The sequence below is a fragment of the Salvelinus alpinus genome, chromosome 7 (genome assembly GCF_045679555.1).
Source record: "Salvelinus alpinus chromosome 7, SLU_Salpinus.1, whole genome shotgun sequence".
Classification (NCBI taxonomy): Eukaryota; Metazoa; Chordata; class Actinopteri; order Salmoniformes; family Salmonidae; genus Salvelinus; species Salvelinus alpinus.
Window position 1 is genome coordinate 69,194,138 of NC_092092.1, and position 15,618 is coordinate 69,209,755.

At 45.0% G+C, this 15,618-nt stretch overlaps 1 protein-coding gene across 13 annotated transcripts in view; it reads right to left on the bottom strand.

The window, feature by feature from the left end:
• The window catches only part of sorbs2b (sorbin and SH3 domain containing 2b), a 113,195-nt gene that overhangs the window by 20,616 nt on the left and 76,961 nt on the right, over window positions 1-15,618 (bottom strand). For 12 of the 13 annotated variants that reach the window (XM_071411417.1, XM_071411416.1, XM_071411422.1 and 9 more), the window contains 3 exons: window positions 5,310-5,359; window positions 3,326-3,627; window positions 1,236-2,921 (listed from right to left, as the gene is read on the bottom strand). In XM_071411417.1, coding sequence (XP_071267518.1) covers window positions 1,236-2,921; window positions 3,326-3,627; window positions 5,310-5,359 — 2,038 coding nt within the window. The remainder of the gene's footprint in view (window positions 1-1,235; window positions 2,922-3,325; window positions 3,628-5,309; window positions 5,360-15,618) is intronic. The other variant, XM_071411419.1, reaches the window with a different exon arrangement.

Consider the following 15,618-nt stretch of genomic DNA (forward strand, 5'->3'; position numbering starts at 1 on the left):
TACAACAGAGTTAGGGGGGGTGACTTGATGAATACAACAGGGTTAGGGGGGGTGACTTGATGAATACAACAGAGTTAGGGGGGTGACTTGATGAATACAACAGAGTTAGGGGGGGTGACCTGATCAATACAACAGAGTTAGGGGGGTGACTTGATGAATACAACAGAGTTAGGGGGGGTGACTTGATGAATACAACAGAGTTAGGGGGGGTGACTTGATGAATACAACAGGGTTAGGGGGGGTGACTTGATGAATACAACAGAGTTAGGGGGGGTGACTTGATGAATACAACAGAGTTAGGGGGGTGACTTGATGAATACAACAGAGTTAGGGGGGGTGACTTGATGAATACAACAGAGTTAGGGGGGGTGACTTGATGAATACAACAGAGTTAGGGGGGGTGACTTGATGAATACAACAGAGTTAGGGGGGGTGACTTGATGAATACAACAGAGTTAGGGGGGGTGACCTGATCAATACAACAGAGTTAGGGGGGTGACTTGATGAATACAACAGAGTTAGGGGGGGTGACTTGATGAATACAACAGAGTTAGGGGGGGTGACTTGATGAATACAACAGAGTTAGGGGGGGTGACTTGATGAATACAACAGAGTTAGGGGGAGTGACTTGATGAATATAACAGAGTTAGGGGGGGTGACTTGATGAATACACAGAGTTAGGGGGGGGTGACTTGATGAATATAACAGAGTTAGGGGGGTGACTTGATCAATACAACAGAGTTAGGGGGGTGACCTGATCAATAAGGGGGGTGACTTGATCAATACAACAGAGTTAGGGGGGGACCTGATCAATACAACAGGGTTAGGGGGGGTGACTTGATCAATACAACAGGGTTAGGGGGGGGGGGGTGACCTGATCAATACAACAGAGTTAGGGGGGTGACTTGATCAATACAACAGAGTTAGGGGGGTGACTTGATCAATATAACAGAGTTAGGGGGAGTGACCTGATCAATACAACAGAGTTAGGGGGGCGGGTGACTTGCTGGAGGGAATCATGCTTCTCAGACATTCCAGAAGATGGAACCACTCACAGGTCACTACTCAAGAACAATGCTCAGAAGATGGCTGGAGAATGGTAGTGGTGCAGGGGACAGGAAGGGAAATGGAAAGAACTCAAACTACAACACTCCACGACGACCCATAAGGTGAGAAAGAGGTGGGTCGGGGGAGATGGGAGGGGACTGGTGGGTGTGTTTATGAGAACCATCCACCTTGGTAGTAGTCGTCTTCACAGACATGGCTGTTGTTGTTGGGGTCTGTGAGGTGATAGGAGACACTGTGTGAAGGGCGGCTGTACTCAGGCTGGTAGCAGGTTGGGCTGGGCATGCCGTCAGGCTGAGAGGGGTATGGCTGCTCCTGCTCCAGGCTCTGGGGCCCAGGGACGGGGCTGGGTCCCGGGCTGGGGCTGCGTCTGCACAGTGCCCTGAGGGAGGAGCTCCTCTCTGGGATGTCTGGCAGCAGCTCGTCTAGGAGCCTGTGGAGGATTCTGTTGTCGGGCAGGCTGCCCCTCCTCCTCTCGGCCCGGATGTGTTCATAGATGTCCCTCAGGGCTTCGTCCAGAGCCTCATACATGGAGCTCTTATAGCGGGGAGGGGACCTTCTGCGAGTGGAGACGGCCTGTCTGTGGCTGTGGGGAGGGGAGCCCCTCTTCCTCCTGAACGGTACCGGACTCACAAGGAAGGCCAGCTTGGACTGGGCTGACTCTGGGTCCTCGGCTGTCAGCTGCTTGGCCCTCTCGTGTTTGAGCATGGTGCTGAAGCGTGTGTAAGAGGCAGGGCATCGGCTCTTACAGTTGCTGACCAGGTGCTTCTGCTGGTTAAGGTTATGATGACGGTGGTGGTGGTGATACTGGCCTGAGCCGTAGGGGCTCTCAGACGACGTCCGAGAGCAGCGGTCGTAGTCACTCTCACTACAGAAGGAAGATCCCTCTATCTGGATGAAGTCACTGAGGTTGGACCTGATGGCGTCGTGATCACTGTCTGAGTAGACTTCCTGCTGGGATGCTGGTCTCTGGGGGTAGACGTGGTGGTGGTCTCCAGTGATCTGGATGTGGATGGGCACACAGTTGTTGGTAGTGGGGGCGTTGATCCTGGGGTAGTGAGGCTGGCCCTCAGGGGGGTTCCTGGCAGGGGGGTCCTCGTCTAGCAGGGACTCGATGGAGAAGCATCGCTGGGGGCTGCTGCCCCTCCCGGACGGGCCCCCCGGGGTAGCCTCACCCTCACCTAGGTTGGGCATGGACTTAGACTTCTGGATGAGGCTCTCGAACTCAGAGATCCTGTTGTGCACCATGTCCTGGGGCACCTCTTCGCTGTAGCCCCTCCAGCCGGCCAGCCGGTCCTTGTGCAGCTCGCTCTCGTACTCCAGGATCCGGGCTTTCACAGAGCAGATGACCTGGGAGCTTTGGGAGCCTATCAGACCCTGCCTGTTGATATGGTGCATCTTCTTGTACAGCTTGAGGAAGCCTGGTGCATCGTGGGCCGAGTGGTGCTGGGTCCGCTCTCTCCGGGGGCTGTCACAGACACTGTGATCTTTGCCCTGCTGCTCACGTGACAGGAAGTCTACACTCTCGGAGCGAACCTGTGAACCTACAGAACCTCCCGGACATCCTCTATCTTCTGCCAGGAGGTCGTCACAGCTCCAGGACTTGAGTTTGGGAGAGGCTGGCTTTTCCTCGACAGAGCTCCAGGCCTCGGCATTCTGGCTCTGGACATGAGCCTGCCAGCCGTTCTTCAGACACACATCAGGGCTCTCATCAGAGCCCTCAGGAGGCTCAACACAGTCAACAGCCTCATCATTAAGACAAGGAAACACTGAGTCATGTGTGGTATTGTGGTTGGGACCTGGAGAGGTACCTGGACAACTGAAATGGGCTGAGTATGTGTTGCTAATATCCCCACCTTAAGGTATATCCACCAAGAGCAGCATGGTAAGAAAGAGACATGAGAAGACATTAAAAGGTTCACGTGGAAATCAGCCAGGAAGAGCTGAGGACAGAGGGGGGTTAGAGAGACACACAATAAAAAAAAGCTATTAAGAATATAATGTTTATACATAGCTGAGTGGCAGACCGTTGTTAGCCACAGAGAGGAAATAGTACACAGAGGAAATAAAGTATTCTATAGCACTCATAGATTAATGCACAAAGCATGCACTACACTTTAAAACTTCTCATTCCAAGACAAACGTTACACTGCTTTTTAAATTGAAATAAATAAGTCTAAGCAACTGATGATGCTGTCTGTTTCAGTATCTGTCTTCTCTCAGTTCTACCAAACCAGTGAGATTCAGAGGTGGGCCCTACCTTTGGCTCTGGAGGGGGAGGCAGGGGAGGAGCTTGCCGCAGGCTTGCGTAGGCCGCTGCTGTAACTGCTGCTACGTGGGGGTTCAGAGGGCCGTCCTGAGGAGTTGAGGCCGCTGCTGTAACTGCTGCTACGGGGAGATTTTACAGGCCAGGAGCCTGGGTTGTGGCTGGTGGTGCTATTGGGCCCTGACAGGCTGCTGGATGTACTCTGGCTTGTGGTCAGGGTGCTGGCTGGTCTGGGCTGCTGGGCTGCTACCTCAGACTTCCTCCTCTTCCTGTAGTCACTGGTTGAGCTGTGGACACTGATAGATAGGTTAAGTCCTGAGTTTGCCACACATTAACACACGCTATACTACCATTCAAAAGTTTGGGGTCACAGAAATGTCCTTGATTTTGAAAGAAAAGCACATTTTTTTGTCCATTAAAAAAACAAAAAATTGATCAGAATACAGTGTAGACATTATTAATGTTGTAAATTAGTATTTTAGCTAGAAACGGCAGATTTGTTATGGAATTTATACCGTGAAGAGGCGATTCCGGGATGCTGGCCTTCTAGGCAGAGTTCCTCTGTCTAGTGTCTGTGTTCTTTTGCCCATCTTAATCTTACATTTTTATTGGCCAGTCTGAGATATGTCTTTTTCTTTGCAACTCTGCCTAGAAGGCCAGCATCCCGGAGTCGCCTCTTCACTGTTGACGTTGAGACTGGTGTTTTGTGGGTACTATTTAATGAAGCTGCCAGTTGAGGAATTGTGAGGCGTCTGTTTCTCAAACTAGATACTCTAATGTACTTGTCCTCTTGCTCAGTTGTGCACTGGGGCCTCCCACTCCTCTTTCTATTCTGGTTAGAGCCAGTTTGCACTGTTCTGTGAAGGGAGTAGTACACAGCGTTGTACCAGATCTTCAGTTTCTTGGCAATTTCTCGCATGGAATAGCCTTCATTTCTCAAAACAAGAATAGACTGACGAGATTCAGAAGAAAGTTATTTGTTTCTGGCCATTTTGAGCCTGTAATCGAAACCACAAATGCTGATGCTCCAGATACTCAACTAGTCTAAAGAAGACCAGTTTTATTGCTTCTTTAAATCAGGACAACAGTTTTCTTTGCTAACATAATTGCAAAAGGGTTTTCTAATGATCAATTAACCTTTTTAAATGATAAACTTGCATTAGCTAACACAACATGCCATTGGAACACAGAAGTGATGGTTGCTGATAATGGGCCTCTGTACGCCTATGTAGATATTCCATAAAACATCAGCCGTTTCCAGCTACAATAGTTATTTACAACATTAACAATGTCCACACTGTATTTCTGGTCAATTGTATGTTATTTTAAATGGACAAAAAATTAGCTTTTCTTCCAAGAACAAGGACATTTCTAAGTGACCCCAAACTTTTGAACGGTAGTGTAACCAAAATAGACCAGAAGTAAATTGCTTACATTTGTATTTATTTTCATACATCATCAACTTTGGTTTAGTGTTATTTTGCATGCCTCCTAATGGGTCTTTAAAATGACCAGTAGTCCACACACAAACCAATCCTCCTCATGGGATGAAACATAATTCTCCAGTACGAGGCTGTGAATGTGAGCCTCATCAACAACTCTTCTTCAGATAACAGTTGTCTACTGACTGTATCCATACCGTTACAGTAGGCTATAATGTACAGTACGCCCACTTGGAAGACAGAGCTGTGAGGAGTGATGACAAGTATAGATTTACCCTAGCGGGTCACAGTGGAAGAGGTGGGTGGGGGGCTGAGATTCATGGCTGAGTTGACAGCACTCAAGGGCACGGCTATTCCAGCTGTCCCACTCAGAGCACAGCGCTCCATATATACAGTACACTGAGTAAGGTGTTGCCTGACAAACTCCACATAAAGCAAAGAGTCTGGGACATTTTGTTTAAGATGTGTCAACGTAATTTGCTATAGACTCTTGAGAATCAATGGTTGTTTAATAGAGAGGGAGGGATCTGACTTACCTTGACGGCCTGTCTGTGTTCCTGTCTGCAGAGGCCTGTTGGAGTGAACTCTGAAAGCGAGCAGAGAGCAGCTTGAGTGCCAAGTGAACAGACAGACTGTAAACAAACAGAGCTCCTCCAGAAACCTCCTATACCCAGCACCCTCTCACAGCAGCCTCTGTCTGAGAACACAATGCTTTGGATACATCCATGAAATACTGAATTAAATACCTTCCAACGTCAACCTTTAACATTTTTCCTTGGTTTCTGTCACTATGAAAAGGGTATGTTTCCCTGTCAAAAACCTACAGCGATGATTCACTTACGAGATTTTCAATGTCGAACAAGGCAGGGAACTCCTTGTACACCTGGCTGGAGAAGATTATCATTCTCCCTGCTACTGAGGCAGAAGCCTGGTAATAGTTCTTTAGTAGCCTCTTTCTCTCTCTGCCCAACAGAGCCCCGCACATTTTTTTAAACCCTCTTTAAAAGTAGACCTGATGCCGGTTGCCAGGAATGGAGTGTCACTGTGACAGACTGGTGACTGGTAAACATAAATACTGTTCTAAGCGACAGCTACCGCACAGGCAAACACGTCATTGGACGGGCCAAGACCTCCCATGACGATCTGTCTCAGGTCCAGGAAGCTCTATGGTTGATTATACGATATCCTAGCTACCTACCTTCTGCCATTACTTCTACTCTGCCTTCCTCCAATATATTCATCATATAATTAATTTAATGACCACGTAAAGTTGTATTATTTGAGATGAGTGTGTAACTTACTCTTATAGTAAAATAGCTACTTTGCAAGGTATGAGATACATAGCAAACTTGTTCTATAGACGGAAAACAGACGGCGCTGTATCATCAGGAGTGATATTCATCACACTGCCTATGTAGTACAGATATTGTATATGGCAAATCAACAATGTACAGTACCTATCTAGTACTTTCCCCCTTACTTACAATTCAAAGAAACAAATCCTACCTTACAGTCTTTAAGTCCTTATTCGTGATGTTATCTCAAATACTCAAATACTGTAACATTCACTGGCAGACAAAAGATACTTTACCTCGTCATTAAGGGGGAAAGCTACTTTACCTCGTCAGAAAAAATGTGGGTGAAACTGGATATATGTTGAACAAAAATATAAAACACAACATGCAACAATTTCAGTTCGTAAATAAATAAATTAGGCCATAATCTATGGATTTCGCGTCACTGGGTAGGGGCGCAGCCATAGGCACAGCCACTTGGGAGCCAGGCTCACCCACTGGGTGAGCTTTTTGCACATGGAAAATGCCTGCGATCTTTTATTTTACCTCATGAAACACGGGACCAATACTTTACATGTTGTGTTTATATTTTTGTTCAATATGTAACATGATACTCTAGTAAACATGTCCACATAAAGGTCTCTGTCAGAGCCTTTTGAACCAAAGCAGAGGTCCTAAATGCTGAGCTAAGACTAATACTGTCTCTAGCTAAGACATATAGACTATACACATTATCAAATGATATAATGCAATACTCTCAAAAGCAAACATGGCAGTTGACAATGGCTGTTGCCTCAACAACTGACTTGCCCGTTAACCTACTGCTATGAATCAATGACATGACAATGAAACACTATGAAAAAGAAAACAAACAATGGTGACTGTGTTCTGGGGAGTAAAATAGACTTTCAGTAAACTTTCAGCCTTTCCTGAGAGTAGTTTCAGCCTTTCCTGAGAGTAGTTTCAGCCTTTCCTGAGAGTAGTTTCAGCCTTTCCTGAGAGTAGTTTCAGCCTTTCCTGAGAATAGTTTCAGCCTTTCCTGAGAATAGTTTCAGCCTAACCTGAGAGTAGTTTCAGCCTTTCCAGAGAGTAGTTTCAGCCTTTCCTGAGAATAGTTTCAGCCTTTCCTGAGAGTAGTTTCAGCCTTTCCTGAGAGTAGTTTCAGGCTTTCCTGAGAGTAGTTTCAGCCTTTCCTGAGAATAGTTTCAGGCTTTCCTGAGAATAGTTTCAGCCTTTCCTGAGAGTAGTTTCAGCCTTTCCTGAGAGTAGTTTCAGCCTTTCCTGAGAATAGTTTCAGCCTTTCCTGAGAGTAGTTTCAGCCTTTCCTGAGAGTAGTTTCAGGCTTTCCTGAGAGTAGTTTCAGCCTTTCCTGAGAATAGTTTCAGGCTTTCCTGAGAATAGTTTCAGCCTTTCCTGAGAGTAGTTTCAGCCTTTCCTGAGAATAGTTTCAGCCTTTCCTGAGAGTAGTTTCAGCCTTTCCTGAGAGTAGTTTCAGCCTTTCCTGAGAGTAGTTTCAGCCTTTCCTGAGAGTAGTTTCAGCCTTTCCTGAGAATAGTTTCAGCCTTTCCTGAGAGTAGTTTCAGCCTTTCCTGAGAGTAGTTTCAGCCTTTCCTGAGAATAGTTTCAGCCTTTCCTGAGAGTAGTTTCAGCCTTTCCTGAGAGTAGTTTCAGCCTTTCCTGAGAGTAGTTTCAGGCTTTCCTGAGAGTAGTTTCAGCCTTTCCTGAGAATAGTTTCAGGCTTTCCTGAGAATAGTTTCAGCCTTTCCTGAGAGTAGTTTCAGCCTTTCCTGAGAGTAGTTTCAGCCTTTCCTGAGAATAGTTTCAGCCTTTCCTGAGAATAGTTTCAGCCTTTCCTGAGAGTAGTTTCAGCCTTTCCTGAGAGTAGTTTCAGGCTTTCCTGAGAGTAGTTTCAGGCTTTCCTGAGAATAGTTTCAGGCTTTCCTGAGAGTAGTTTCAGCCTTTCCTGAGAGTAGTTTCAGCCTTTCCTGAGAATAGTTTCAGCCTTTCCTGAGAGTAGTTTCAGCCTTTCCTGAGAGTAGTTTCAGCCTTTCCTGAGAGTAGTTTCAGGCTTTCCTGAGAGTAGTTTCAGCCTTTCCTGAGAGTAGTTTCAGCCTTTCCTGAGAATAGTTTCAGCCTTTCCTGAGAGTAGTTTCAGCCTTTCCTGAGAGTAGTTTCAGCCTTTCCTGAGAGTAGTTTCAGCCTTTCCTGAGAATAGTTTCAGCCTTTCCTGAGAGTAGTTTCAGCCTTTCCTGAGAATAGTTTCAGCCTTTCCTGAGAGTAGTTTCAGCCTTTCCTGAGAGTAGTTTCAGCCTTTCCTGAGAGTAGTTTCAGGCTTTCCTGAGAGTAGTTTCAGCCTTTCCTGAGAGTAGTTTCAGCCTTTCCTGAGAGTAGTTTCAGCCTTTCCTGAGAGTAGTTTCAGCCTTTCCTGAGAGTAGTTTCAGCCTTTCCTGAGAGTAGTTTCAGCCTTTCCTGAGAGTAGTTTCAGCCTTTCCTGAGAGTAGTTTCAGCCTTTCCTGAGAATAGTTTCAGGCTTTCCTGAGAATAGTTTCAGCCTTTCCTGAGAGTAGTTTCAGCCTTTCCTGAGAGTAGTTTCAGCCTTTCCTGAGAGTAGTTTCAGCCTTTCCTGAGAGTAGTTTCAGCCTTTCCTGAGAATAGTTTCAGCCTTTCCTGAGAGTAGTTTCAGCCTTTCCTGAGAGTAGTTTCAGGCTTTCCTGAGAGTAGTTTCAGCCTTTCCTGAGAATAGTTTCAGGCTTTCCTGAGAATAGTTTCAGCCTTTCCTGAGAGTAGTTTCAGCCTTTCCTGAGAGTAGTTTCAGCCTTTCCTGAGAGTAGTTTCAGCCTTTCCTGAGAGTAGTTTCAGCCTTTCCTGAGAGTAGTTTCAGCCTTTCCTGAGAGTAGTTTCAGGCTTTCCTGAGAGTAGTTTCAGCCTTTCCTGAGAGTAGTTTCAGCCTTTCCTGAGAGTAGTTTCAGCCTTTCCTGAGAGTAGTTTCAGCCTTTCCTGAGAGTAGTTTCAGCCTTTCCTGAGAGTAGTTTCAGCCTTTCCTGAGAATAGTTTCAGCCTTTCCTGAGAATAGTTTCAGCCTTTCCTGAGAATAGTTTCAGCCTTTCCTGAGAGTAGTTTCAGCCTTTCCTGAGAGTAGTTTCAGCCTTTCCTGAGAATAGTTTCAGCCTTTCCTGAGAATAGTTTCAGCCTTTCCTGAGAGTAGTTTCAGGCTTTCCTGAGAGTAGTTTCAGCCTTTCCTGAGAATAGTTTCAGGCTTTCCTGAGAATAGTTTCAGGCTTTCCTGAGAATAGTTTCAGCCTTTCCTGAGAGTAGTTTCAGCCTTTCCTGAGAGTAGTTTCAGCCTTTCCTGAGAATAGTTTCAGCCTTTCCTGAGAATAGTTTCAGCCTTTCCTGAGAGTAGTTTCAGCCTTTCCTGAGAGTAGTTTCAGCCTTTCCTGAGAGTAGTTTCAGCCTTTCCTGAGAGTAGTTTCAGCCTTTCCTGAGAGTAGTTTCAGCCTTTCCTGAGAGTAGTTTCAGTCTTTCCTGAGAGTAGTTTCAGCCTTTCCTGAGAATAGTTTCAGCCTTTCCTGAGAGTAGTTTCAGCCTTTCCTGAGAGTAGTTTCAGCCTTTCCTGAGAGTAGTTTCAGCCTTTCCTGAGAGTAGTTTCAGCCTTTCCTGAGAATAGTTTCAGCCTTTCCTGAGAATAGTTTCAGCCTTTCCTGAGAGTAGTTTCAGCCTTTCCTGAGAATAGTTTCAGCCTTTCCTGAGAGTAGTTTCAGCCTTTCCTGAGAGTAGTTTCAGCCTTTCCTGAGAGTAGTTTCAGCCTTTCCTGAGAGTAGTTTCAGCCTTTCCTGAGAGTAGTTTCAGCCTTTCCTGAGAATAGTTTCAGCCTTTCCTGAGAGTAGTTTCAGCCTTTCCTGAGAATAGTTTCAGCCTTTCCTGAGAATAGTTTCAGCCTTTCCTGAGAGTAGTTTCAGCCTTTCCTGAGAGTAGTTTCAGCCTTTCCTGAGAGTAGTTTCAGCCTTTCCTGAGAGTAGTTTCAGCCTTTCCTGAGAGTAGTTTCAGCCTTTCCTGAGAATAGTTTCAGGCTTTCCTGAGAATAGTTTCAGCCTTTCCTGAGAGTAGTTTCAGCCTTTCCTGAGAGTAGTTTCAGCCTTTCCTGAGAGTAGTTTCAGCCTTTCCTGAGAGTAGTTTCAGCCTTTCCTGAGAGTAGTTTCAGCCTTTCCTGAGAATAGTTTCAGCCTTTCCTGAGAGTAGTTTCAGCCTTTCCTGAGAGTAGTTTCAGCGCCAGGTGGGGCACTACTACTACTACTACTGCTGTACCTCTACTACTACTACTACTGTACCTCTACTACTACTACTACTGTACCTCTAATACTGCTGTATCTCTACTACTACTGTACCTCTACTACTGCTGTATCTCTACTACTACTGTACCTCTACTACTATTACTGATGTACCTCTACTACTACTACTACTGTACCTCTAATACTGCTGTACCTCTACTACTACTACTGCTGTATCTCTAATACTGGTGTACATCTACTACTACTACTGCTGTATCTCTAATACTGGTGTACCTCTACTACTAATGTACCTCTACTACTAATTCTGCTGTACCTCTAATACTACTGTACCTCTACTACTATTACTGATGTACCTCTACTACTAATTCTGCTGTACCTCTAATACTGCTGTACCTCTAATACTACTGTACCTCAACTACTACTACTGCTGTACCTCTACTACTACTACTGCTGTACCTCTACTACTACTACTGCTGTACCTCTACTACTACTACTGCTGTACCTCTACTACTACTACTGCTGTACCTCTACTACTGCTGTACCTCTACTACTGCTGTACCTCAACTACTAATACTGCTGTACCTCTACTACTACTACTATTGCTGTACCTCTACTACTACTACTGCTGTACCTCTACTACTACTACTGCTGTACCTCTACTACTACTACTGCTGTACCTCTACTACTACTACTGCTGTACCTCTACTACTACTACTGCTGTACCTCTACTACTGCTGTACCTCTACTACTGCTGTACCTCAACTACTAATACTGCTGTACCTCAACTACTACTACTATTGCTGTACCTCAACTACTACTACTATTGCTGTACCTCTACTACTACTACTATTGCTGTACCTCTACTACTACTACTACTATTGCTGTACCTCTACTACTACTACTACTATTGCTGTACCTCTACTACTACTACTATTGCTGTACCTCTACTACTACTACTATTGCTGTACCTCTACTACTACTACTATTGCTGTACCTCTACTACTACTACTATTGCTGTACCTCTACTACTACTACTATTGCTGTACCTCTACTACTACTACTATTGCTGTACCTCTACTACTACTACTGCTGTACCTCTACTACTACTACTGCTGTACCTCTACTACTACTACTGCTGTACCTCTACTACTACTACTGCTGTACCTCTACTACTACTACTGCTGTACCTCTACTACTACTACTGCTGTACCTCTACTACTACTACTGCTGTACCTCTACTACTACTACTGCTGTACCTCTACTACTACTACTGCTGTACCACTACTACTACTACTGCTGTACCTCTACTACTACTACTGCTGTACCTCTACTACTGCTGTACCTCTACTACTGCTGTACCTCTACTACTGCTGTACCTCTACTACTGCTGTACCTCAACTACTACTACTACTGCTGTACCTCTACTACTACTACTGCTGTACCTCTACTACTACTACTGCTGTACCTCTACTACTACTACTGCTGTACCTCTACTACTACTACTGCTGTACCTCTACTACTACTACTGCTGTACCTCTACTACTACTACTGCTGTACCTCTACTACTACTACTGCTGTACCTCTACTACTACTACTGCTGTACCTCTACTACTACTACTGCTGTACCTCTACTACTACTACTGCTGTACCACTACTACTACTACTGCTGTACTACTACTACTGCTGTACCACTACTACTACTACTGCTGTACCTCTACTACTGCTGTACCTCTACTACTGCTGTACCTCTACTACTGCTGTACCTCTACTACTGCTGTACCTCTACTACTGCTGTACCTCAACTACTACTACTATTGCTGTACCTCTACTACTACTACTATTGCTGTACCTCTACTACTACTACTATTGCTGTACCTCTACTACTACTACTATTGCTGTACCTCTACTACTACTACTATTGCTGTACCTCTACTACTACTACTATTGCTGTACCTCTACTACTACTACTATTGCTGTACCTCTACTACTACTACTATTGCTGTACCTCTACTACTACTACTATTGCTGTACCTCTACTACTACTACTATTGCTGTACCTCTACTACTACTACTATTGCTGTACCTCTACTACTACTACTATTGCTGTACCTCTACTACTACTACTATTGCTGTACCTCTACTACTACTACTGCTGTACCTCTACTACTACTACTGCTGTACCTCTACTACTACTACTGCTGTACCTCTACTACTACTACTGCTGTACCTCTACTACTACTACTGCTGTACCTCTACTACTACTACTGCTGTACCTCTACTACTACTACTGCTGTACCTCTACTACTACTACTGCTGTACCTCTACTACTACTACTGCTGTACCTCTACTACTACTACTGCTGTACCTCTACTACTGCTGTACCTCTACTACTGCTGTACCTCTACTACTGCTGTACCTCTACTACTGCTGTACCTCTACTACTGCTGTACCTCTACTACTGCTGTACCTCTACTACTGCTGTACCTCTACTACTGCTGTACCTCTACTACTAATATTCCTGTACCTCTAATACTGCTGTACATCTACTACCACAACTATTGCTGTACCTCTACTACTACTACTGCTGTACCTCTACTACTGCTGTACCTCTACTACTGCTGTACCTCTACTACTGCTGTACCTCTACTACTAATATTCCTGTACCTCTAATACTGCTGTACATCTACTACCACAACTATTGCTGTACCTCTACTACTACTACTGCTGTACCTCTAATACTGCTGTACCTCTACTACTACTACTATTGCTGTACCTCTACTACTACTACTGCTGTACCTCTACTACTGCTGTACCTCTACTACTACTACTGCTGTACCTCTACTACTACTACTACTACTGTACCTCTACTACTACTACTACTGCTGTACCTCTAATACTACTACTGCTGTACCTCTAATACTACTACTGCTGTACCTCTAATACTGCTGTACCTCTACTACTACTGTACCTCTACTACTACTACTGCTGTACCTCTACTACTACTACTGCTGTACCTCTAATACTGCTGTACCTATAATACTGCTGTACCTCTACTACTGCTGTACCTCTACTACTGCTGTACCTCTACTACTACTACTGCTGTACCTCTACTACTACTACTGCTGTACCTCTACTACTACTACTGCTGTACCTCTACTACTACTACTGCTGTACCTCTAATACTACTGTACCTCAACTACTAATACTGCTGTACCTCTACTACTACTACTACTACTACTGCTGTACCTCTACTACTACTACTGCTGTACCTCTAATACTACTACTACTGCTGTACCTCTAATACTACTACTACTGCTGTACCTCTAATACTGCTGTACCTCAACTACTACTACTGCTGTACCTCTACTACTACTACTACTGTACCTCTAATACTGCTGTACCTCAACTACTACTACTACTGTACCTCTAATACTGCTGTACCTCAACTACTACTACTACTGTACCTCTACTACTACTACTGCTGTACCTCTACTACTACTACTGCTGTACCTCTACTACTACTACTGCTGTACCTCTACTACTACTACTGCTGTACCTCTACTACTACTACTGCTGTACCTCTACTACTACTACTGCTGTACCTCTACTACTGCTGTACCTCTACTACTGCTGTACCTCTACTACTGCTGTACCTCTACTACTGCTGTACCTCTACTACTGCTGTACCTCTACTACTGCTGTACCTCTGCTACTGCTGTACCTCTGCTACTGCTGTACCTCTGCTACTGCTGTACCTCTACTACTACTACTACTGCTGTACCTCTACTACTACTACTGCTGTACCTCTACTACTACTACTACTACTACTGCTGTACCTCTACTACTACTACTGCTGTACCTCTACTACTACTACTACTACTGCTGTACCTCTGCTACTGCTGTACCTCTACTACTGCTGTACCTCTACTACTACTACTGCTGTACCTCTACTACTACTACTGCTGTACCTCTAATACTGCTGTACCTCAACTACTAATACTGCTGTACCTCAACTACTACTACTGCTGTACCTCTACTACTACTACTGCTGTACCTCTACTACTACTACTGTACCTCTACTACTACTGTACCTCTACTACTACTACTGTACCTCTACTACTACTACTGTACCTCTACTACTACTGTACCTCTACTACTACTACTGTACCTCTACTACTACTACTGCTGTACCTCTACTACTACTACTGCTGTACCTCTACTACTACTACTGCTGTACCTCTACTACTACTACTGCTGTACCTCTACTACTACTACTGCTGTACCTCTACTACTACTACTGCTGTACCTCTACTACTACTACTGCTGTACCTCTACTACTACTACTACTACTGCTGTACCTCTACTACTACTACTACTACTGCTGTACCTCTACTACTGCTGTACCTCTACTACTGCTGTACCTCTACTACTGCTGTACCTCTACTACTGCTGTACCTCTACTACTGCTGTACCTCTACTACTGCTGTACCTCTGCTACTGCTGTACCTCTGCTACTGCTGTACCTCTGCTACTGCTGTACCTCTGCTACTGCTGTACCTCTACTACTACTACTACTGCTGTACCTCTACTACTACTACTACTACTACTGCTGTACCTCTACTACTACTACTACTACTACTGCTGTACCTCTACTACTACTACTACTACTGCTGTACCTCTGCTACTGCTGTACCTCTACTACTGCTACTGCTGTACCTCTACTACTGCTACTGCTGTACCTCTACTACTGCTACTGCTGTACCTCTACTACTACTACTGCTGTACCTCTACTACTACTACTGCTGTACCTCTACTACTACTACTACTACTGTTGTACCTCTACTACTACTACTACTACTACTGCTGTACCTCTACTACTGCTGTACCTCTACTACTGCTGTACCTCTACTACTGCTGTACCTCTACTACTGCTGTACCTCTGCTACTGCTGTACCTCTGCTACTGCTGTACCTCTACTACTACTACTACTGCTGTACCTCTACTACTACTACTACTACTACTGCTGTACCTCTACTACTACTACTACTACTGCTGTACCTCTACTACTGCTACTGCTGTACCTCTACTACTGCTACTGCTGTACCTCTACTACTGCTACTGCTGTACCTCTACTACTGCTACTGCTGTACCTCTACTACTGCTACTGCTGTACCTCTACTACTGCTACTGCTGTACCTCTACTACTACTACTACTGTACCTCTACTACTACTACTACTGCTGTACCTCTACTACTACTACT